The 23,975-nt window shown below is 50.6% G+C and overlaps 2 protein-coding genes across 2 annotated transcripts in view; both read left to right on the plus strand.

Annotated features, from left to right (window-relative positions):
• The window catches only part of F11R (F11 receptor), a 48,428-nt gene extending 37,319 nt beyond the window's left edge, over positions 1-11,109 (plus strand). Inside the window, exons 4-10 of the mRNA XM_074938740.1 lie at positions 1,578-1,733; positions 3,862-4,064; positions 4,150-4,252; positions 5,442-5,549; positions 6,280-6,289; positions 7,569-7,617; positions 9,915-11,109. Of these exons, the coding sequence (XP_074794841.1) occupies positions 1,578-1,733; positions 3,862-4,064; positions 4,150-4,252; positions 5,442-5,549; positions 6,280-6,289; positions 7,569-7,617; positions 9,915-9,950 (665 nt within the window). The 3' untranslated portion in view covers positions 9,951-11,109. The remainder of the gene's footprint in view (positions 1-1,577; positions 1,734-3,861; positions 4,065-4,149; positions 4,253-5,441; positions 5,550-6,279; positions 6,290-7,568; positions 7,618-9,914) is intronic.
• A 4,644-nt stretch (positions 11,110-15,753) lies between these two features.
• On the plus strand, positions 15,754-17,061 carry LOC141977211 (interferon-inducible GTPase 5-like). Its single transcript, XM_074938579.1, has one exon. The coding sequence runs from the start codon at positions 15,754-15,756 to the stop codon at positions 17,059-17,061; it is 1,308 nt and encodes a 435-aa protein (XP_074794680.1).
• Positions 17,062-23,975: the final 6,914 nt, after the last annotated feature.

The following is a 23,975-nucleotide window of genomic DNA, read 5'->3' on the forward strand; positions in this document are numbered from 1 at the left end:
AAGCAGGACCAATCCCCAACTAAATCATCCCAGCCAGGGCTTTGTCAAGCCTGACCGTAAAAACTTCTAAGGAAGGAGATTTCACCACCCCCTAGATAACCCATTCCAGTGCTTCACCACACTCCTAGTGAAATAGTGTTTCCTAATATCCAACCTAAACCTCCCCCACTAAATGAAACTATCTTACATGCACTGAATAAATGAGAAAAGTTTGACATTTGTTTAACAAATCAGTTTTAAATGCTAAAGTATTATCTCTAGTTTAGTGAATTGAACTGATTTGTTTCTGGTGACCATGGCAAGATTTTTAGAGCTAGTAATCTCATTCCCTCACACCTGCTTTTTATTCATAGACTGGAAGAAGAAGTTTTTCTGCTTTTTCAGCTCCCAGTCGGTTTAATGAATGAACTAATCATTCAGATGAATCAGTTAATAAATGGAAATAGGAAAAAAATATTCTCTCTGCACGTGCAGAAGAGGCTACTGCTGGTTTCAAGACTTTAGCCCGTGACTTCCACCAGTTGAGTGATCTGATTTTCTATAAAACTTCATCAGTGAACATACTGTTCATTTAAAAAAAAAAAAATTAATTTAAATGATAGACAATAGTAAGTTTTTGGCCTTAATACTGGTTGTAGTAATTTCAAATTTAATTTTTAAATAGGTTTATCCAATTTAAAATCCAATTTAAATTACACTTTTTTAATCATTGATTTTTATCCGCCCTGATCCGAAGTGAGGTCTTTAGCTTGGGTCCTTCTGAACCAGTTCAGTCTGTAACTTCCCAATATGGGCAGGAAGCCACAGAGATTGGCAGCAGTTACCCCGATTCAGCTACTCTTTCCCGCAGTGCAGTGCTTCATCTGGAAATTAGCCAGAAGCTCCTTCTCCTAGTAACAAAGCTGGACCCTATGGGGTAGGTGTTTCAGGAATCCCAGCATGCACTGATGGTACCATGGCTGAGCTATGCTGTACACATGTGCTGAGGTGTTACGAAGACAGGTGAGAACCATCCTCTGTCCTAGTGATGGCTTCGTCAACTTCTGTAGACCCTTTTGTTGCTCAGCCATGTCAGCTGAACAGTTTGAGAACAGTCTTTTAATGTGACTGGTGTAACCACACACCGCGTTCTAGATTGCTCTGCCTGGAATCAGCTTTACCACTGCTAACTAATTTCTTAAAAGCACTGAGCACTCGTGGGAAGAGCTATGAGGAAAGAAATGGGGTGGAATAACCTCCTCACTAACTAGTTCATATCTACCAGCAGCATAGCATAACAGAACCCATCCCTTAAACCCTGCAACAAACCCCTCTATCCCCCGGCCAGCTGTGATTGGGCTGGCTTAGCTATTGGACATAGGGGCTTGTAGCTTCCTCCTGCAATGGGGAGACCTCTTGTTGTATTTGAACTGAACCGAACCCCATTTAATCAGCTCTTCTCCTTACCCTTCTCTCTGCTCTGAGGCTGGTTTTTGGGGCTCTCCCCTTCTCCACACCAGCAGCCTGTTCTGGCTCTCACCTGTATTCCTCCACTTCCAAGCGCTCTCAGGCTCTCGCTGTCTCCCCTTTCTCTGCAGACCCCTACAAAGGCCGTGCTCAGTACACACCCACAGGCATTCGTTTCACTTCGGTGACTCGGAAGGACACGGGGAAGTATATCTGCGAGGTCCTCTGGACCGGGAGCGGTGGCAGTGGTGAACTAAGAAAGTCAGAAGTTGACCTCATTGTCCAAGGTACTAATGCCTTCCTGTAATTACCACTTGGGACCGGTTGCCATGGCTTCTAGTCTCGGTGAGGGGGGGCGGCCCCTTGGGGCATGTGGGCAAGGAGTGTGTTTTCATGGAGTTTAAGATCAGAAGGGAGCATTATGAACTTCTAACCTGCGTGGTACAGACTGGGGAACCTTGCCAGTGACTCCTGCCTTAAGGAGGTTATTATTTTTCCCTGCTAAAAGATGCCATTGAGCCCAATGGCTTATTTGAACAGAGTTGCTCTCTGCACAACATGGCATCGTCAGTGGATAGCAAACTAGCCTGAGGTCACTGAAACAAGACTTTCCACATTGGACTTAGACTCTAGGGAAGCCTCAATTGTCTGAACCTGGCTATCTGAAATTCTCACCCATGTCCGTTGACCATGGACCTGCAGGGCCAGAGCGGCACACTATTGGAGCTCTAGGGCCTTCCTGAGAGCAGCGTCAGTCCTGCTGGAATAGAGCCATGAAATAAGGCTGCTTTGGGCAGTGGCAAGTATCCTGTAATCAAATCAGGCTAGCCAGGTTTGAAGAGGTGCCCTGGGGAAAGCCTAATGCCCGGATTATCCAATGGTTTCAAAAGACTCCAGTTCTGTTGGCTCTGCATCTTCAGAACTGTTAAACACAACTAGTTATCGAGGAGTGCCTCCCACGGGTCAATGCATAGTCCATTAGGTGGCCATGAAGAAACAATCCTAGCTACACGAGGGCACCATTATTTCTGTAACACGCACTCAGGAAGTCTGACACTGTAACTGTTCCCCCTGCTGACATGGGCAGGTCTATGCTTATGTTGCATTACATACTAATGGCTTTTAAGCAGAGATCCCCTTCATACATATGTGCTGTCAGTGCACTTCTTCACACCTTGAAGACTCACTGTCAGCACCAATCTGAACCTTGGGTGTATTGTCTGCAGAGACCAATGGAGACCAGTCCTCACCCCAGAAATGGTCCCTTCATGGCTGGGCTGAGGCCCCTGGCAAAAGATTAGGCGGGGGAGATTGCACTACTTTTACCATGCCTGCTCTGTGGCCGTACCCAGCGTCTCACTCTCAAATGCTGTCAGTCTAGCACCTTTCACCAGTGCTGCAAAATCATCACCGAATGGGAGCCCAGTTTTGGACCAAACTCTGTTTCCTTCCTTCAGGATCGCAGTAGTTTTGGTCAAACATTTTGTTTTGACAAGTTGCTCCATCAAAGTGGGATGGACACTGGCTTCGCCCACACAGCCAGCATCGCACCTTTCAGCTGTCAGCAGGGGGGCTCCTAGTCAAAGTGTTAATTTCTGGTCAGTGACACTTCTCGCCACATGCAATTGCCATTTATGTTGAACGCTGTGCACCTGATTCTCCATCTCCCTGCTCCTCGTACAGTCGTTTGCACCAGAACACAGTGAGCTGCTCTGATTTAGTTGCATTCCACACCCATTCTGCAGTGCTGTAAATGACTGCCCAGGGAGCCGGGCAATGGAAGTTCCAGCCCAGCGAGTGCCATTAATCCTCTATTGAATTAAAGTGCAGCTAGTTCAGAATCCGCACAAGGAAATGCTGCTCTCTGTGGAATGTGTCCAGGAGATGAAGACAATAGTGTGGCTGGTTTTTAAAGAAAAGTCCGCCACTATCTGTAGCTGTGCTGACATGAGTATAATCAAGCTTCAGGGCAGCACAGGATCTCTGCATGGGTCAGGAAGGAACCGCTTTTCACTCCTTCCCCATCGCAATTAAAGGTGCATTATTGGGGAATGACAGTTACACTGGCCTGAGCTCTGGAACTTCACTGATCAACTCTGGAGCAGTGCCAAGAAAGCCCTGCCAATGGAAGAGGGCCCAGCCACTGACTTAGTTCATGAGCCAACGGACTATCAAGCTAGACATGGATTCTGCTTTCCATTTACTTCACTTAAAAAGATCTGGCCATTTGTTTGCCTTCGTGTCACTGAGCAGGTCCTCTAGTCTAATCCAGTCGGTCATGGGTTAATAAGCGCAATTTAACAAATGCGAATGACCGCGTCTTGGGTGTGTTTAGGACGGGGGGGTCACAGTGGTGGGTTCAAAGCTCTGTAAGGTCATCTGTAACATGTGCCTCTTTGCCTTCTCCACTGGCAGTGCCTCCCTCCAAGCCTGTTGCCAAGGGGCCCACCTCGGTGACAATCGGAAACAAAGCTGTGCTGAAATGTGTGGAGACAGATGGGTCTCCACCTCCTACCTTCCAATGGTACAAGGACGACATCCTGATGCCCTCCAACCCCAAGATCAATGAGAAATTCAGGAACTCCTCCTACACAATCGACACCAAGACTGGAGTGCTGGTACGCACGGGGGAGGGGGCTGCCTGACTCGTGGGGAGTTTATGCCTCTGTCCATGCCTCCCTCACGCCTTCTTTCCCACTCCAGACCATTGAGCCCGTAACCAGCTTCGACACGGGGGATTATTTTTGCGAGGCTCAGAACAACGTCGGGACCGCTCAGAAATCTGAAGCCATCCACTTGGAAGCCAGTAAGGAAATGGGGGCTTGCAGAGCCTGCGTGTGGGTGGGTGGGTGTGTGTGTGTGGACGTCCACACTGGGCTCTTTGGAAGTCACTTGCAAGCTTACAATAGCCAGTACTGTCACTGCCCCTTCCCGGCCTCCTGCAGCTACTTCCTGTACTGGCTGCGGTAGATTAAAGGTTGGACAGTGCCCAAGTGTCTTGATGGGAAAAGAGGCATGTGCTCTGCTGGAGGGGGTGGGGGAGAGCCTGGAACCAGAAGCCCATTGGGCTGCCCTGCTAAAAGAGCACCCTTCGCAGAGAACTGAGTCTCCTGAGAGCTGACAAGTGGTTCTTGGCATGTCCCACCTCCTACTTGACCTCTGGAGCTGGGCCTCCATAGAGACAGACCCAGAGGAGGCTCCCGCCCTAGCCTAGTGCACCCTGGGATTGGGAGTGACTGAGGTTGGGGATAGTTGTTTACTGGGCCCAGCTCTGGTGACAAGCATTCCAACCGTCCCCTCCTCTGAAAAGCTACCGTGCCGTCAGCCCCCGTTCCCTGGAGCTGCCCAAACCATCCTGTTTTCCACCTTTTGGTCTGGTTTTAGCCCTTTATAACATTAGGAACCACATAGCAAAGCAGCAGACGTGCTCGCAGGCTCGTCCCACGCTAGGCTGGCCGGGGAATATTGCCGTTCTCAAACCCTGCTCTTCCTGCTGCCACTTGCAGATAGGTGGAAGCAGCTAGCTCTGAACCCAGCTGTGTGGCGAGGGGCTGGTGACAGCTAGGCAAGAAGAAATGGAGCTGGAGCAGGCTGGGAGCTGTCGTAGTGTGAAGGGAGCCTGGCTCAGACCTGTGAGTGGGACAGCAGCAGGGTTATAATTACAGAACCCCCACTTGAGATAACTAGCCCAGAGCTTCTCAATCTGTGCCCCGCACAGTGCTGGCTGGGAAGCTGGCGGGTTCCCCGGGGCAGGCTTCTCACCCCTAGCTGCTTAAATCCATTAAAGGTACCTGAGACTGGGTGATTCCACCTTGAAGGAAGGTGGGGCCCAGTCTCCCCTGGGGACTGCAACTAGACAGGTTAAATCCTTTGCTGGTGTCACTCTCCCACGGGGGCAGTTCCAGATGTGAAAGCATTTGGGATCCTGTGGCATGCAGGGGGATCTGTCCACATAAGATCTCTGCATGCCGCACTGATGTCTTTCTCTCACCCAGCTGAAGTCAACGTGGGCGGTATTGTGGCAGCTGTGGTCGTGCTGCTAATCGTGCTGGCACTGGTTGCCTTCGGGATCTGGTTCGCCTACAGACGTGGCTTTTTCAGCAGTAAGTATTAAGCTACCCGCTTGGGCTGCGAACAAACCTCTCCCTGCCCCCTTCCACTTGCACTCAGCCACTCCCATGACGTAGGTCGTTCCTCTGAGCCCCCATCAATTCCCCTGCAGAAGCTAAGGCACACGCCGCTGGGCAGGGTGCCTGGCAGACTGGGGCAGGCTAATGAGCTCTGGCTGCTACTGCTGCTGAAGAAACTATTGGGAGGAGCCATTGCGTGGCAAGGTGTCTCTGCGAAGGGGCATCTACGCAGTGGGCAGAGTCTCCTGCTTGCCAGGAGCTTGAAGGCTACCTGTGATGCAGCAAACCTCGGCTGCCTTTCAATGAGGAGGGGCTGCCTGCAGAGTTCTTGACCCTATTGGGCAGCCCTCCATCAAGCCCCCCTTTGACTCAAGATGGAGCACTGCATGCTGGGAACTGTAGTTCCTGCCGGCTGCCTCTCTGGATTAAATGGGGTCCCCCAGGCTGTGGTGCAGAGCTTGCTTGGCTGTGTCGTGGTCAGGCCTGTGGTCCCCCCTTCTGTGAATCTGTCTCTCATCCCCATGCACGTGTGGCCTGTCTGCTCTTGGCCCAGCCAATTGAGTGCACTCTGAAAGCAGCATGGCCCCCCGGAAGCCTGTGTTGCTGCCCACTGTAGCAGTGCCAGGGTGCCACCCCTTGGAGATGGGACGTGTCGCTCGGCTGCCAACATTTAACCGTCCCGTTTCTTCTTTTTTCCTTCCAGAGAGAAGAGGGTAAGTGGAACCTCGCACTCTGTTCAAGTGTGCGCCTTGTTCTTTGTCCGTCCTCCAAGCCTCTTCCATCCCTCTTGTGCTCCTGGCCTGCGGAGATCCTTCTAGCGCTGTGGAGTGGGTAGAGTATTCCCCTAGGGAGCCAGGACTAGCCAGACTCTGCCACCTCCTCCGTAGCAGTTTAAATGCAGCCTGGAATCTCTTCCGTGCAGCAGGTAGAGTGCAAGGTGCCAGAGCGTACCCCAAGCTCCTCCCCCTCACCCCGCTGTGCCCCAGAGTAGCTGCTGTGTGACACGTTGCTGGCCCCCCCGCCAGGTGGGATCTCTGGGTCTGGAACAGTGGGGAGACTTTGACCTTTCCTCTTGGGCAAGGGCACATGTTTCTGCTGTCCCCACCATGGGTCGCTCCTACCCTCTCAGGTCCACACTCCCCTGTCCTAGCTCTATTCCATCCGCATCTTCCAGCTGAAGACAGGAACCAAGCCTCCATCAATGCAGTTTTCCCCACCCGAATGGGTCAGCAGGTGGCATCTGGGTGGAGCACTGTCTTCCCCTGTTGTCTTGTGTCCCCACCTCTTGCTGGCCTGGTGAGCAAAAGGCTGCAGAAGGGTCAGAGCAGGGCAGTGTGTTGCCTCCAGACCATGCCAGGCACAATCTCCTTCCCCTTACCCAAAAGAAGTCAACATCTCAGGAGCGAATAGCACTGGCATGAGCTTGAAAATTCCCCCCCCTCCACAGCTCTGCTCATGTACCCGATCCACAGCCCCACACTTACTTGGCCCTGGACTCCCCTTCCAGTTCTGCCAATACCCCTCAGTCCTGACCCTCCTCAGCCCTCACTTCTGTGCCAGTTCTGCTCCTGGCCTGATTATACCAAGTTACAAGCTGGTTCTAACATGGGAACTGAGTAGATCCCAAAATCTACTTGGCACCCAAAGCAGGCTGGGTATCAGGATGAGGCCTCTTAGCTGTGTGCTGGGTATCGGATGGGGAAATAGGGATGGAAGGAAGCATCTCTCCTACCAGAGCTGGGGGGAGGCTGTGTCTTGTCTGGTGGGGGTTGGGAGAGAAGGGGCAAATCAGGCACCTCCCGTGTATCTTTTGTGAGAAGTTTGACATAGCCTGGTGATTAACAGCAGCTGCCTGCTAACTTGCTTCCCCATCGTTGCTGGCTGTCTGGCCCAACACTGGCGGGGCACAGTGGCACAGCTGGTGGTTGGGGTGGGGTCCGAGGGGTGATCAGCCCTTGTGAAGTGTCTTAGTTTAATTCTTTCTCTTTTTAGCAGCACTAATAAGCAAGTTATCTACAGCCAGCCCTCCAACCGGAGTGACGTAAGTAGAACTGCCAGCCAGGCAGCTTTGCTCTGGCAGCCCAGAAAGTGTCTTGTCCCCAAAGAAATAACTTTGTTCCTGGCTTCTTGAGTGTGAGGGCTGCAATCAAATGGCCTGCAGGCTGGCCTGCAGGCTGGAACTGGTGTTTTGGCAACACCTTAGAGAGGCAGGGTGTAACCCAGCCGCAGAGCTGGGTTACAGCAGTGACCTACCCACGGCTTGTGGGCTTTATGGAGTGTCCGAGACGCACCTCGCCCAAAACCGCCCTATCACACTCACCTGTATGACCTTGAGCATGTCACTGAGGCTGTGTCTACACTTAAACAGCTAGCTGCTGTTCTTCCATCGACCTAGCACTGTCTACACCGGGGGTTAGGTCAGCTTAGCTACATGGTTCAGGGTGTGGATTTTTCACACCCCCGAGCAACATAGCTGGGTCAACTTAATGTTTTGGAATGGACCTGGCCTTAGTCTCTCTGGCCCAGACCCACCAAGGTATTGAGGCTCCTAACTTCCACCAAAATAGAGCCTAAATACTTCTGTGGATCTGTGCCTCAGGTACCCAGTTCCTTGTGCAATGGGGATAGTGAACCCTGAGTCAAGCCCATTCCTTCTGGCTGAGCGAAAGCATCGGGCCAGGGGCATCCTTGATGCCACTAGCTGAGGGAGAATTAGTTTTCTTCCCCCCAGTTAGAGAACTAGTCAGTCTGGCGCTTACCAATGTTGTGTGGAATTAAAGAGCAACAGCCCCCGATTTTTAGAATGAAAACCGTTCCCTCAGACACATAAGGTGGGGTAAGGTAGCTCCAGTGCATTGCTTGGCCATGCAAGCCATTAAATCAAGGACCTTTCAGTAATGCTATGCCAAGCTCCTGACTGACCTTATTCATGTGGTAAATAGGCAAAGGCCCTCAAAGTGAAACTCCAATGCAAGAGTGAAATTGAATGACTAATCATTGCAGTGAGAAATAAACAACTAATTTTAGTGTCTGGAATTTAATTAAACAATCAGCCGGAGGCCATTCTGAGAGTCAGATGGAGACTGGGACGCGGGAAGTGGTGTCTGCACGCTGAGTCCTTTGTCGTCAGACTGGGGGTAACACTTTTAAAAGCACCAAAGTTCTATTTTCAAAAGTGACGTAGGTACTTAAACGCCCCACGCGCCAGATCCCTAAGGGATGTAGGTGCCGAAAGATGCAGATAGGTGCTTGGGTGCTTTCGGAAATCTCCCTCGGTGTCTATCTGCATGTTCAGGCACCTAAATGCCATTAAAAATCTGGCCCCAAGCACCTCACCACTCTTGAAAATGGGACTTAGGAGCCTCTTAGACAGGAGTTTTTGCACAAAAAATGAAAGGAAAATCATGTCTTTGCTGAGAGCCCAGCACCATTCGCTGGTCTGGGGTAGGGAAAACAGGAGTTATTGCTAGTGGTAAAAGCCAGAGTCAGGATCTGGGAGTTAAAGGGTTCTGTGCCCAACTTGGTCCCCTACACCTACTGTACCTCCACTTAGGCATTTGTTAAATGGATGTAATACGTCGTCATGGTGATTCAGTTGTTTGACAGCCTGAGATCCTTGGCTCAGGTATTACATACATGCAGTTGGTGCGTTCTGCTCTGTAAAGCAGTGCAGCCACTCGGGCCGCTTCCCCAGAATACAGGTAGATCTCCCATGGGCTCCACACAAGGCACAGAGGGACGTGTACTTGACAAGACCCAAGCCCTGTGTGCTAGTGACACGGACTGATGCTGGAGATGGGCTGCGGGAGGAGTTGCGAAGTTGATTCTCACACAGGACTGGAATAACAGGGGGTGTTGCCAGGCCAACTTTCTCCTAAGTGAACAGCCAGCTCTTCCCTGACACATGGCAGCTTTGCAATGAGAGAGGTTGAGCCCATAAACATAACTTCACCTGCAACCTAGTCTGTGCTTCTACCCAGGAAACCCAGTGCTCTCCTGCTGAGCCACTTGGTGGTAGCTGCAGTGTTAGACCTGCCCCCAAGAGCTCAGGCTAGGTAGACAGGCTCGACAAATAGGGTGGGAGGGGAAACAGGCACTGAAAGCAGAGGTGACTTGCTCAAGGTGGGAGGCAGAGCAGGGACTTGGATCCAGGTCTCCTGATTCCCAGCCCAGTGTCCTCGTTGCTGGAACTCGCTGTTTCTCCTTGGCCACCCAGTGCCATGAGCTTTTCTCTCCAAGGGGCTCAGGGATGGGGGCAAAGGGAGCAGGTTTGTTTTGAAGGATTCACTGTAATTCATGTACATGGGAATTCACTGTGTCTTTCTTTCGCTCCCCCAGGGAGAATTCAAACAGACCTCGTCCTTCCTGGTGTGACATTGGCCCTGGCTTGGATCCCCCTCTCCTGCCGACATCCTGCCCCTTGCCCCATGAACTGCTGTAAATGTTCTGTGTGAATTACTGTAACATTGCGATTTTAACTGTTTTTTTTAAAGTTACACCTAGTGCCTTTTTAGTCCTGTTCTAGACTCTCCCTGTCCTGTAGATCCGTGGGGCTGGAGTCTTGCCCTCTGCGCTGCAGGCAACTTCGCATAAACCAGCGTTATTTTCCTAAGCGACAGATGACAAACCCAGCTGCTGAACACACCCAGCAGAGGGGCTCCCCTGCCACTTGCTGGCGTTGCAGATTGCTCACCCTGCTTTGGGGATGTCTGCTAGCACCAGGCTTTCCCAAGGAGGGTGAAATTCAGCCCATGCAGCAGGCCAGTGTGAGACCTTTGCAGCATCGTAGTGCCACTTAAGCCTGTCGGAGGGTTTTATGCTGCCAGAGGTGGCAGGCTGGGGAGCCCTGGTTATGCTAAAGCACTGAATGTAGGGAATGCAAATATATTTTTGTGACTGTAGAAGATTGTGTGGTCCCCACCGTCACTGCTATACTAGTGTGTCAGGATGTCATCTTTATGGTGTCTGAACTGGTTGAATTCTACAACTCAACTACATCCCCCCCGCTGTCTGTGTCCCCTCCCCCCGAAAGTGTCCCCATTTTTCCACTATCTGGTCACCCCAACCTCAGTATGAATGGCAGGAGTCTTGAACCACCACACATCTGGATCCACTGAGAAATACTTGTAGGGAACGAGCCTGTTGCAGGAAGCGGGAAAGGGGCTGCTGCAAGGCTGCAGTAGATGGTGCCTCATCTGTGGAATCTGTATTTTTCTCTTGCGGGGCTCCAAAGCAGACTGGATCGGTTACCAGGAATAACGGAGGTTGGAATCAAATCCTTCACTTTGTTGGGTCACAGTATGTAACCACCCTGGCAAGAGCTCTTCAGGAGGCTGTCCTGCAAGCAGAGGCTGTAGGGCCAGACTCCTCTCCCAACAGCTGGACAGATTTAACTGTGCGGCTGCTTTTTATTACAGTTCAGCAAGAGAAACCTTCCCAGACCTTAACTTGAAAGCCTGAGACACTGTAATAGTCACTTTTAAAACCACTTTAAAATACTTGTGTAATTTTATCTATTTGTAACTGGAAATAAACCCTTTGGTTTGAGTTCAGTCTCCCTGAACTTTTGGAAGGAGGAAGGTGGGGCTGGCTTGCTAGGATGTGGAGTGGACTGCAGCTCTCCTGCCCCCTGCTGGTCAGTGGTAGAACTGGAGGGACTGCACAGTAGTTCTCTGCATCTAACACAGTGGTGACACTCAGACCTCAGTGGTTCAGGAGCCAAATTAGCAATCAACAATAGTACTCTTCATGTTTAAACGATATGATGGGAAATGTTGAGTTTTCATATATTCTCACAGCAAAATGACAGACCAAGTATTTTATCAACTACAATTGGTTAATAACCTAGTAAAAGCATCCTGATTGGTGGTTCATCACACGGAGTTTTAATGTCATGTGCTGCACAGAGCCTCAGGAGACCCAGTAACAAGCCTCTTGTGAACCTGTCTGAGGATCACTGAGATCTAGCAGTTGTGTTGGCACCTGAACTGGGGGCACTGGGACTCTCGACGGATTCAGGTTGAATTCAGCATAGTTTTGGCTGAAAAGAGGGTTGTGGTTTTTTGTTTTTTAAAGTCAATGTTTCAGTTTTTTATTTAGGAAGTGTTTATTTAGGAAGTGTTTTGGTTTCTAATTCAGCCAATGTAAAAAACACCAGAACGTGGCTGAATTGAAAAGGAAAACTCAAATTTCACTTAAGCCAACCAAAATGTTTGTTAATCCAGAGCAAGAATTTTTCACTTGGACAACATTTTTTTTTTAAAAAATTGGATTTGGTTTGACTCCAACCTGATTCTTCCCCAGAATATATGGTTCAGTCCCCAAATAAAAACATCCATTATTTGCTGAACTCTGGTTAGCAGCACTCTCCCTACCCCTCTGTTCACACAGGTGCTAATGGAAGCCTGGCTGGGGAGAACTGGAGGTCTCTGGCTGGGACTGTTCTGGCAGATGTCAGGCCATGTCTACACTAGCACTTATGTCAGCAAAACTTTTGTCACTCGCGGGGTGTGAAAAAACACGCCCGAGTGACACAAGTTGCTCTCCCGCTGACAGAGCTACTGCCGCTCGTTGGGCTGATTTTCTGATTTCCACAGGAGAGCTCTCTCCTGTTGGCATAACGCGGCTACACCATCAATCTTACAGCAGCACAGCTGTGAGCTTGTAAGTGTAGACATGGCTTTAGTAGCAGGTGAGCTTCAGCATGTTCCCTGAAATTTACATCCATGTGTGGAATGAATTTATGTGCACCACTATGGAGGTGATGTGGGGCTGAGGGGTTTGGAGTGTGGGAGGGGGCTCCAGGCTGGGGCAGAGGGTTAGGGTGTGTGTGGGGGAGGGGGAGAGAGGGCTTCGGAGTGCGGGAGGGGATGTGGGCTCTGGCTGGGGGGAGGGGGGGCGGTGCTGGGGATGAGGGGTTTGGGATGTGGGAGGAGGCTCAGGGCTAGAGCAGAGGGTTGGGGCGGGGGGGATGAGGACTCTGGGTGGGGCCGGGGATGAGGTGTTTGGGATGCACAACAGGGCCCTGTTCTCTACTGGCCCTCAGACATGACCCTCACACACAGCTCTGTGCTGGAGTCCTTGGCTCGACCTGGGGCTGCATGTCGCCTTTCCCGCTGCCATAGGTGCTTGAATCAGAGCAAGTCGGCTCCACTTTGATCGAAACAAGGCTGCAGTGAAACTGGGGGTTTGGGGGATCCCTATGCAGGAGGTGAGAGGGTAAGGCTTGCATCCCTGTTGTGCCGTTCTGGTCAGGACTCCCAGAACCACAAGCCATGGTGTTACCCTTCTGCCTTAGCAAGAGTGAGCTTTGCTGGAGATTATACGGTGTCTCAGCTCCCTGCTCTGCCAGGCTGTCCGTCTCACCAGCAAACGCCTCGAGAATGCCAGCCTTCTCCTTGCCTTGCAGGTAACATTCAGTGAACTGCAGATCCCCAGAGACGTCTCTGCATCCAGTCCCTCTCCCGGGATGCTCACAGAAATTAAGTTCGCTGTCTCCAAAGAGACTAGGCACACACCAGCCTGCTAGGCCAGCTGAGAGCTCACTTTATGCTTTGATTTAGTTGGTGTTGGCCCTGCTTTGAGTAGGGGGTTGGACTAGATGACCTCCTGAGGCCCCTTCCAACCCTGATATTCTATGATTCAATGGATCAGCTCAGAGATGGTTGATAGGAAAACTCAGAAGTTTCACAAAGAACCGAGATTTGAGGAAAAGAGGCGACTGGTTACAAACAAAGCTCACTGTCTGCTGCCTAAAACTTAATTTTAGCAAGTTATGATCTTTGCCTAAGCAGTTTTCTCACTTAGCTCCTGCCTTTCAGGCCAAGAGGATCCGCCATTCACAGGCACCATCCTATGTCCTCTGAGTGGTGGATAACCAAAATGGCTTTTTGCCTCCTTGTCTTTGTCTTGAGCCAGGAAGCCTTTGGGGGAGGGGGCACAAACTCAGACCTGAAGCAAGTTCACCACGTAGTTTTCTCTGCTGCTTGATGGCTTTGTTTATCTTATATGTAAATATCCTTTCATTGGGCTCTGCCTGTCATCAAGCCGCTCAGAGGGGAACCCACATTCCCTGGTCTGGGGCAGCCTTGCTATAGGCACTGCCTCCCAAACACAGTGTAAGAACATATTGCCAGCACTCATACATCATTCTTTATATCCACACTCTGCATGCATCACGTGATTTTCAGGACCAGCCTGTCACCTGTTTATGGATGATACTTTCCATGACACCTTTTAGATACATATTAGGACAACAGGCCTAGGGTGAATTACAGGAGAGTGGGCCCTTTGCCAGAGGGCACTGAGGGTCAGACTGGTGGAGAGCTCGGGGATTGCAATCGGGATCTTCTCTTATGGACTCTTATTTTCCCTTTGGAAAGTCTCTAATAAAGGGCCTCATTCCTGGTCCTCTCTGAGGAACAGTCCCAGACCTGGAGAGCCAGTGGGGCTGGGCACCCCAGCCCACAGCAACTGCTTAGCCCCACCCTGCATGGGCTGATTTTCTGCAGCTGTCACTGAGCCCCTTGATGCAAATGAGCAATGAACACAGTGGATCACCACACGGCTGCTGACATCACACATGAAGGCTCAGCCAGCCAATCAGCATGTGGCTATAAGATGTGAGCATGTTTCCATGGCAGTCATGGATGGTGCTGCAGACACCCCTGGGGATAAGATGCTGGGGCAGAGCCAGGGACAGAGGCCAGCCCGCTGTGAATGGGAGTAACCCGCTCTGAGGTGCAGGCAGAAGCCTGTTCCCTGCTGGTGTATTAAACAACCCTAGTCAGAACCATCTCTGCACCCAGAGCTCCCTTGGGAGGGCAGGTGGGTGAGGGAACTGAGGGACTGGGAATGAGGACACCTGGGTTCGATGTACAGCTCTGGGAGCAGAGTGGGGTCTAGTGATTAGAGCACAGGGATCTGGGATGCTGGCCTCCTGGGTCTATACCAAGCTCTGGGAGGTGAGTGGGAGTCTAGTGGTTAGAGGGGCTGGACTCTTGCCTTCAGCACTGTAACTGTCAAGAGCAAGGAATCATCCCTCAGTCTGACCCTTGGCTTTCATCTTCTCTCAGCCCCACTGGGAGTCACCCACTTTCCCTGATGACCCTTCCCGGTTCCGTGGAGCTGGTCTTGGTGAAAGGTTCCTAGTTGCTCATTACCTCACACGTAAGAGGCTCTGCCAAATTCACAGTCACAGGATTTTAAAAATCATAAATCTCACCATTTCAGATATTTACATCTGAAATTTCATGGTGGTGTAACCATGGGGGTCCTGACCCCAAAAGGAGGTGCGGGGGTTGCAAGGCTTTTGTAAGAGTGGGGTCACGGTATTGCCACCCTTACTTCTGTGCTGCTGCTGGCAACGGCACTGCCTTCAGAGCTGGGCAGCCGGAGAGCCACGGCTGCTAGCCGGGCGCCCAGCTCTGAAGGCAGCGCTGCCCCAGCAGCAGCACCGAAGCAAGGGTGGCCTGGTAGAGTATTGCCTCCTTACTTCCTTGCGGCTGCTGGTGGGGCAATGTCTTCAGAGTTGGGCGCCTTGTCAGCAGCCGCTGCTCTCCGGCCACCCAGCTCTGAAGGCAGTGTAGATGTAAGGGTGGCAATACTGCGCCCTCCCCACAATAGCCTTGCAACACCCCCCTTCCCCCAACGCCCTTTTGGGTTGGAACCTCCAGTTTGAGAAACACTGGTCTCCCCTGTGAAATCTGTATAGTATAGGGTAAAAGGACACAAAAGACCAGATTTCAGGGGGAGGGAGAGCAGATGTCACGGTCAATGACATTTTTCATGGCTGTGAATTTGATAGGGCCCTACCCATACAATCTCCTACCCTTTGGCTCCACTTCTGCTCCTGCTTTGAGCCCACGCTCCCCCTCCCAGCCAGCCCATGCTGGTGTCTGATGCTCTGGGAAGCCAGAGGGGCGGGAGTTGCCATAGGCCAGGCCAGAGGAGATGGAGGCTGGGAGGGGGGATCCCAGCAGAGTGGAGGTCTGGGAGCTGGGGAGAGGCAGGAGCTGTGATAGCCTAGGCTGGAGGAGATGGAGGCCAGGGTGAGAATCTCAGCTGAGGGGAAGCTGGAGGTCAGAGGGGAAGGAGCTGCCATTGGCTGGGCCAGAGAAGATGGAGACTGGGATGGGGCTGGGTCTCTGGGAGGAGCTACCCAGAGACAAAGACCTAGATGAGGGTTTCAGCGGTTCAGCATTCCCAGGAACTCACACAAGAACTGGCCTTTCCCTCTGTAAGGCAGGGGCTGCAGCAGCTTGCCGGAGCTGACATGGCCTCACAGAGCAGTGAGGGCATCATCAAGCTGTCGAGGGAGGAGCTGGAGGCCCTGAAATCTGCCTTTGAGGAGGGGAGCCTCACTGCAGTGGCCTCCAGGCTGCAGGAGATGCTGGAGTCGCTGGAGAGCATCCAGCTGGACATGGGCATCACGGGCGAGACTGGCGCTGGGAAGTCATCCTTTGTCAATGCCCTGCGGGGCCTGGGCGATGAGGATGTAGGTGCTGCCCGCACCGGTGTGGTGGAGACCACCAGTGAGCCGACTCCATACCAGCATCCCCGGTACCCCAACGTGACTATCTGGGACCTGCCAGGGATCGGCACACCCGATTTCCACCCTGACAGCTACCTGGAGCAGGTCAGCTTCTCGCGCTACGACATCTTCATCATCATCGCCTCGCACTGCTTCACCGCCAACCATGCTGCTCTGGCCCGCCACATCCAGGCCATGGACAAGAGCTTCTACTTTGTCCGCTCCAAGGTGGACGTGGACCTGGATTCCTCCCTCAAGCGCCGGCCATCCAGCTACAGCGAGGTGGGGGTGCTGCAGGAGATCCGGCAGAACTGCCTGGAGGGTCTGCAGGCCCAAGGCATCCACTCGCCCCAGGTCTTCCTCCTCTCGGCCTTTGATCTCGGCAAATACGACTTCCACCTCCTGGGGGAGACGCTGGAGAGGGAGTTGAGCCACCACAAGCGGCATGCCTTCCTGATGGCCCTGCCCAACATCTCCCTGCACATCCTGGAGAAGAAAAAGGCAGCAATGTTGGAACACATGTGGCTGGTCTCCACCGTGGCCTGCGGTATCCATGCCGCACCCATCCCAGGGCTCCTGATCTCCTGCGATGTGGATGTCCTGGCCAGGACCTTGCAAGGTTACTGCAAGGGCTTTGGCCTGGACGATGACTCTCTGGAGAAGCTGGCAGCACAAATGGGGCAGCCGGTAGAGCAGATGAAGGCCGTGATCAAGTCTCCGTTGGCCAAGGAGATCTCCAACATCCTGGTGGTGCAGTTGTTGCTACAGGCAGGCAGTGAGGCACCTAAGCTAGCCAAAGAGGTGCTGAGCTCTGTCCCGCTGCTGGGCTCGCTTGCATCCGGAGCACTGTCTTTTGCCACCACGTACAAGATGCTGAGGAGCTTTGTGAATGCGGTGGCTGCTGATGCCCAGAGGGTGCTTATTAAAGCCTTCAACTTGGATGCTAAGAAGTGAGCCAGAAAGGAGGAGGAGAGAGAGATCGAAACACCTTTCATGACCAAAATCTCATGCCAGGTGCAGACAAGATCCTGGCATCTCCTGGAAATCCCCTGAGCTTCCTACCTGATGTCAGAATTTCATTTCTGAGCTGGATATAAAATCCATGATTGAATTTCTAAAGTTTCTGCTGCATTTGTTACTTTGCTATTTAAATGTCAAATATCAGAGCCGATTCTGCTGTCACTGACACTGGTGCAAATCAAGGGTGTGTGTGTGTGTGTGTGTGTGTGGTATACCAGGAGTAACTCTGTTGTAAATACTACACTGTAAACCAAAAGTAAGTCCATCTTAAATGTGTCATCATAAACTGTGGGTAATTCCATTATAAATAGATACTTCATTGTAAACTAGTCATAACTCTGTTGTAAATACACAACTGTAAACGAAGAGTAACACAGATGTCAATGCTCTGTTGCAAACCAAGGGTAAATCTACTGTATACCAGGAGTAATGCTGGTATGAACCAGGAGTAACTCTTGTACATACAGTATATTGTTATAACCTGGGGTAACCCCATTATAACTAAATGGTTTATTGTAAACTGGATGTGATTTTACTGTAACTACTCCATTGTAAACGGGGTGTAACTCTGTTGTAAACCAGAAGCTGTAAATATTCTGGGCCAGAACCTCAGCTGGGGCAAATTGGGGGAAAGCTCTACTGAAGTCACTGGGCTGTGTGGCCTATTGGACTGAAAACTACAGTTTTATTCCCAGCTCTGCTGCGGCGTGACCATGGGCAAGTCACTTCCCCTCCCAGTGTCTCAGTTTCCCAACCTGTAGAATGGGAATAATGATGCTGACCTCCTTTGTGAAGAACTTTTTGAGATCTACTGATGTAAGAGCTAGTGATTACTAGCACAGAAAATAACAAGAAGTGAGGATCTGGCCAGGCATTGTAAACCAGGAGTAACTCCAGTGTAAATGAGGAGTAACCACTCTGAAATGGCAGTAAAGCCAGAGTACAGTGTGTCAGAAGCAAGGCAGTCTTTTCTTTTGGGGACGGGAGAGTGGGTGAAAATGAAGTAAAGTTCTGTGACCCCACAATTAATTAGCAAAACTTAAATATGTCCTTAGCTTTCATATTGCTGTAATGAACAGTATCGAAGCAGAGTCCAGTCTACAGTGTAGAGGAAGGAGTGTGGTCTAAGGGTTAGGGTAGATAGACTGATGATCAGGACTCTGGGGTTCTAGTCTCAGCCCTGGGAGGCAGTGAGGGTTAGTAATTAGTGCAAGAAAGTGGGATTCAGGACTCCTGGGTTTGCTTCCTTCCCCACTCTACCACTTCCTCATGTAGGAGAGTCACTCCATCTCTTTGTGCCCTGTTTAACTCTTTAGGAGAAATGGGGATAATTTTCATATTTACCCAGCTCTCTAATGTGTTTTAAGATCGTCAGAGGAACGTCCGTGTTGTTAATACGTACCATGCACTGAAAGTCCCCTTAGTTAGTTCCTGCCTAGGGCTTTGGCCCAGCCACCCTGGGAGGATCTGTATGAGTTTAACCCCAGACATTCACTTGGGATCAGAGTTGGTCGAGAAATGGACTTTCCCTCCTGTGGGGAAATTCTGAGATTTTGAAACAACCTACCTAGGCAATTTATTCCAGTGCTTAATCACCCTGACAGTTAAGAATTTTTTCCTAATGTCCAACCTAAACCTCCCTTGCTGCAATTTAAGCCCATTGCCTCTTGTCCCAGTCTCAGAGATTAAGAAAAACAACCTTTTCCCCTCCTCCTTGTAACAACCTTTTACGTGCTTGAAAACTGTTATGTCCCCTCTCAATCTTCTCTTTTCCAGACTAAACAAACCCAATTTTTTCAATCTTCCCTCATATGTCATCTGTTTGCCATGGAAAGTGCTCAGGTGCTACGGGGCAGGGACTAGTATTTGTTCTTTGTTTGTACAGCCCCTAGCACAGTGGGGTCCTGCTCTATGACTGAAGCTCCTCAGTGGTAGCATAATACAAATCATTAATAATGGTGATAGTGATGGGAGGCAGTACGAACGCCTTACGTTGTGTAAGCCTACCAGAGGCTGGGCCAGGTCAATCAGGGTTGTACTGTCTACGCACATTCCCAAAGCATGTACTCAGCAAAACTGCTAGCCATGAATTTTCTCCTGTGAAATCGCTTTGCAGACTCAGTTTGCCAACTCCTCTTCATTTGCTTTCTCAACAACTACACAGAAGGTTATTGTCACAGTTCAGGGCAACTGCACCTGGATTCTCCCTCGATGGTCCCTCGAGGGCAACTGCTCTAGCCTTCTGCATCCTCAGCCACCACCTCTCTTGGTCAGAGACCTGCATCTCTCTCTGTCCTGACCAGGGTATTTCCAGGCTGCTCCGTTCTCTGCTTACACTGTGATATCCCCAGCATGCCAGACTGCCTAACCAGGCCAGCGTCTTTGCTTTGTTTTCTCTTCGAGGGCTATGAACAACTGTAATTGCCAGCAGTCACATGTTATCAGATTGCTCTTTATAAGCAAGTACATTTATTGGTAAGATGAAAGCATTGCAGAGAAAGACATATCAAACCAACACAAGTTCCTATATGTATGTGTCAGTTGTTGTGTGTACACCCCGTTTCTGTGGCCCAATTTTCATTAAACCAGCTTTCCTCTATTCAACTTCAATGGGCTCAGTCCACCACTTTAACATGAAATGAACCAATCAGCCCTTAAGCTCCAGGGCCTGCAGTCTTTTTGTGTCCCCCTATCAGTTCCCTGGAGTCAGCTAGGCCTGCGGCTGTTTCCTCTTCATCACTGCAGACCTTTCTGTTCTTTCATAGCTGGGCTTGTTTTCCTTATGGGGCCCAGCTGTGGGTTTGTCTCCATGAGTGGCAGTTCTGGCAGCGGTACTGGGGTGTGGTCAGCCTGGCTGCCTGGGAGCAGGGAAGGCTCTCTTCTGCCTGTGTCCTGCCTGGGGTTTGTAAACCTCAGGACAGCGTGCAGAAAAATTTCCAGTCACCTGTCAGGCTTATGGGACATCAGTAGGCCAAAGTCCTTTCAACCCTTTGCAGGAAGGATTGGGGCCCCTCTTGGACAGAAGGTCTTGTCTGTTTGCTGGATGAGAAAGAAGGTCCTGAGCCAGTTGAAACTCAGATTATTTATCCACCAGTCCTTTCTTTGTCTGTTGGTCTCTGGAGAATCCAGTTTGAACTAGTATCTGGAGCCTCCCCAGGTGATGGTACCTCTCTAGAGGCGTTACAATCTGAATGAATTTGCCTAATCATGCCCTGTAACGGGGTTCACTCACCACTCTGGAGCTTCCTGCTGGTTGTCTTGGGAATTAGCTCTGCATGTTAGTGCGCAATCTTTGGGTGGTGCCTTGCTGCCATCACTCCTGCTCTAGGACCCAGGTCTCTCCAAGGACCGCAGCATCCTCTTCAGTGACACAGCCCTCCGGCTGTGCCATGCACTGTGCTCCCTCTTCCGGGAGTCCGCTGTTCAGCCACTTCCCCTAGTGGCTACTGCAGTGAATTGTCTGGCCACTTCCTCGTGGCCCCAGTATCCTCCTTGCCCTTGCCTCAGGACTGCAGCCTGCAAACCCCAGCAGCCAACCAGGAGCTATCTGTCGCTCCCCCAGTCCCTGCTAGCGGCACTGCTCTGTCCAGGGTGCTGGCAGGCATCAGAAATGTGGGCCTGCGGCTGAGCCTGCCTCTGGGCAAACTAACAAGTGCAGCTGGCCTGTAGTAGGCTGCCTGATTGATTGCTGGTGAGTCCGCAGACTGGCTCTTAAACCCAGCAGCAGCTGTTCAGTGCACTCGCCCACAGCTGTGATAGCTCCTGCCCCTGCTTGTTCCTAGCCTTAATCCTGCCTTCCTTTCCTCCAGGTAACCTGGTCCTGACCCTTGCTCTGGTGTTTGGCCTCTGCCTATGACCCTCGGCTCCAGTTTCTAATGCCTCTGTCCTCTCTAACCACTGGGCCTGGTCACAGCCACCATGTGCCCCAGCAGCCTGCAAGGCAGGAGCCTGGGAGCTGGAATTCCTAGGGCTTCCAGGCTACTGAGGATCTGGGAATGTGGAAGGCCTGGGGTCTCCTGTAATGGAGCAGCCGGCCAGGTGGGCTGCCCCAGAGGTGCGGAGCCAGGCAGGCTGCTGAGAAACAGGGAGTCCGAAGCAGGGAACAATTTTCTGATGAAAATTTCTCATGGAAGAAGTTGGTTTTGCGGAAAGTGACTGTTTGGTCTGAATGTCATCCCAGTGGGAAATCCCCACCAGCTCCAGTCTCCAGCCTTCACAGTTGCAGAGAAAACCTTCTACTGCAGCCTGTGCGTGCCCTAAAGGCTCAGAAACCAGCAGGCCTATAGAGAGATTCCCATGTCGCCTGTTCAAACAAATCTCATGGTTTTTCAGCCAGTCTCATGATTTTTCTTTTCAAAGGTCTGATGCGAGAGTCTTGAGTGACTGGGGTTCGTGAAGCTGCAAATACTTGGCAGCTGAGCTCCCATTTTGGAAAATGAGAACACTCCTGCCCCTCTCCCATCCCCTGTGCCATATGCTGTGCATTCATACATTACCCTTACCCCTTCCGCCCCAGCCCTTTGGACATGCCCCTCACTTTAGTAAATGATCCTGTAATTCTTCATGCCCTGACCCCCTCCCCTGCTTCCTCACACACTTTGATGAAATAGTCACAAAGATTGGTATGCTCGGAATTAGCATCCATTGAAATGCATGGGGCAGTTCCTCCCTCAGTTACTGTTTCAGGCTCTCTGCAGACCCAAGCAGATGTCCCTGCACTGGGTAAACTTGGGTCACATTGTCTAGGGTTTCTGCACAGTTGGAACAGCAGGAAGCTGTTTATTCAAATACAAACTGAGACTCTGCAGAACAATTATGAGGGTTCTCTGCACCCCCAGCCTCCAAGATCCCTAGGTGGGTGTGACATACCAGGGTACAATCTAGACTAATGAGTAGCTGTGTCACCCCTGCCCTGAAACTCCCAGTGCCTCTTCTAATGCCTTGCTGAAGTAGCTCCCACCTGGGCTGCTCACAAACAGCCTTCCAGCATGCAAGCCATGCCCTGAGTGTCAACTTTTTCTGTCTTTCAATAAGAACCGGTTCGCTCTTGCACAGCACATCTTATCCGCAGATCTCCCCACACTTCCCAAAAGGGATCAGTGTTGTCATCCCAATTTACAGGAAAAAAAAACAACAACGCATCAAGAAGGGAAGAAAGTTCTGCAACTGCAGCCTACCAGCCACACTCGGGTTACACTCTGGCTCTCACCAGCCTTAGTTATACTGCAGAGTGACCCCAACACGCTCCCCGATTTCTTCCCAGAAATGAATCATAGAATATCAGAGTTGGAAGGGACCTCTGGAGGTCATCTAGTCCAACCCCCTTCCCAGAGCAGGACCAATCCCCAACTAAATCATCCCAGCCAGGGCTTTGTCAAGCCTGACCTTAAAAACTTCTAAGGAAGGGGATTCCACCACCTCCCTAGGTAACGCATTCCAGTGTTTCACCACCCTCCTAGTGAAAAAGTTTTTCCTAATATCCAACCTAAATCTCCCCCACTGCAACTTGAGACCATTACTCCTTGTCCTGTCATGTGCTATCACTGAGAACAGTCTAGATCCATCCTCTTTGGATCCACCTTTCAGGTAGATAAAAGCAGCTTTCAAATCCCCCCTCATTCTTCTCTTCTGTAGACTAAACAATCCCAGTTCCCTCAGCCTCTCCTCATAAGTCATGTGTTCCAGACCCCTAATCATTTTTGTTGCCCTTCGCTGGACTCTCTCCAATTTCTCCACATCCTTCTTGTAGTGTGGGGCCCAAAACTGGACACGGTACTCCAGATGAGGCCTCACCAATGTCGAATAGAGGGGAACAATCACGTCCCTCAATCTGCTGGCAATGCCCCTACTTATACACCCCAAAATGCCATTGGCCTTCTTGGCAACAGCAGGCCAATGGATGTCCTGTACTACCCAGCCCTCTCCTGGAAAGTGCAAAATATTTTAAGTCCATTATTCCTTAAAGGGAATAATATGCTGGCTTATCATTTGAAATAGGTATTCAGACATTTCAATTTAAACACAATTCAATCAGATAAAACAGTAAAACAAGTTTATTAACTACAAAGAGGTGGATTTTAAGTGAGTACAAGTAATGAGCTAGCATCTAGAGTAGTAGGGAGTCCGACCATACCTCTATTACTCTAGGGCAACCCGGCCAAATTGGAGGCGGTACCGCAGCTATAAGGCACAAGAGCTGGCACCCCGAATGCACTGCTGCAAAACTCTCCTGCCAAATAAGCCACACAAAGCAGAATAAACCAGGAAACTGAGCACAGACTCATGCATCGGTCTCACCAATGCTCACAACCCAAGGTAGCACAGGATGAAAAACGGAAAATGAGTAAAAGAATAGTCCAATTATTTGTTGCAAGTCACAACACAAGAACACTATAATCTGATCTGTACATTGATACTTACATTGAATTCACAAAATCAATAAAAACTGATGTCATCAGGATATGCCAAACAAGAAGAACAAAAGACCTTGTTGCACAATAGAAAAGCAGAGAGCAAGTATTCCTAGGAATATTATTCAACAACAGAGTAAGGACTGGAGGTGTTGATTCATTGTCAGGAAAGAAACAGTTCAAGAATAGTCAGCTGCAACATCATATCATCCCGGACAGCAGTTCTCATGCTTCAGAGAAAACAAAGGAGAATGATTAAAATTATTCAGGTGTATGCTCCCATGCAACAAGCAGAAGACGAAGAAACAGAACATTTCTATGAAGAGCTGGAGGAGGCAATGCAGAGCCACCTACGCAATCATCCAAGGGGACTTCACTGCAATAGTAGGTGAAAAGGAGAGTGAGAATGAAAAGTACGTGGGAAAATTCGGTAAAAGT

This window comes from Natator depressus, chromosome 24, assembly GCF_965152275.1.
Source record: "Natator depressus isolate rNatDep1 chromosome 24, rNatDep2.hap1, whole genome shotgun sequence".
In the NCBI taxonomy this organism is placed as follows: domain Eukaryota; kingdom Metazoa; phylum Chordata; order Testudines; family Cheloniidae; genus Natator; species Natator depressus.

Excerpts from the sequence above, each read along its gene's own strand:
- LOC141977211 (XM_074938579.1), top strand. The coding sequence starts at position 15,754 with ATGAGGGTTTCAGCGGTTCAGCATTCCCAGGAACTCACACAAGAACTG.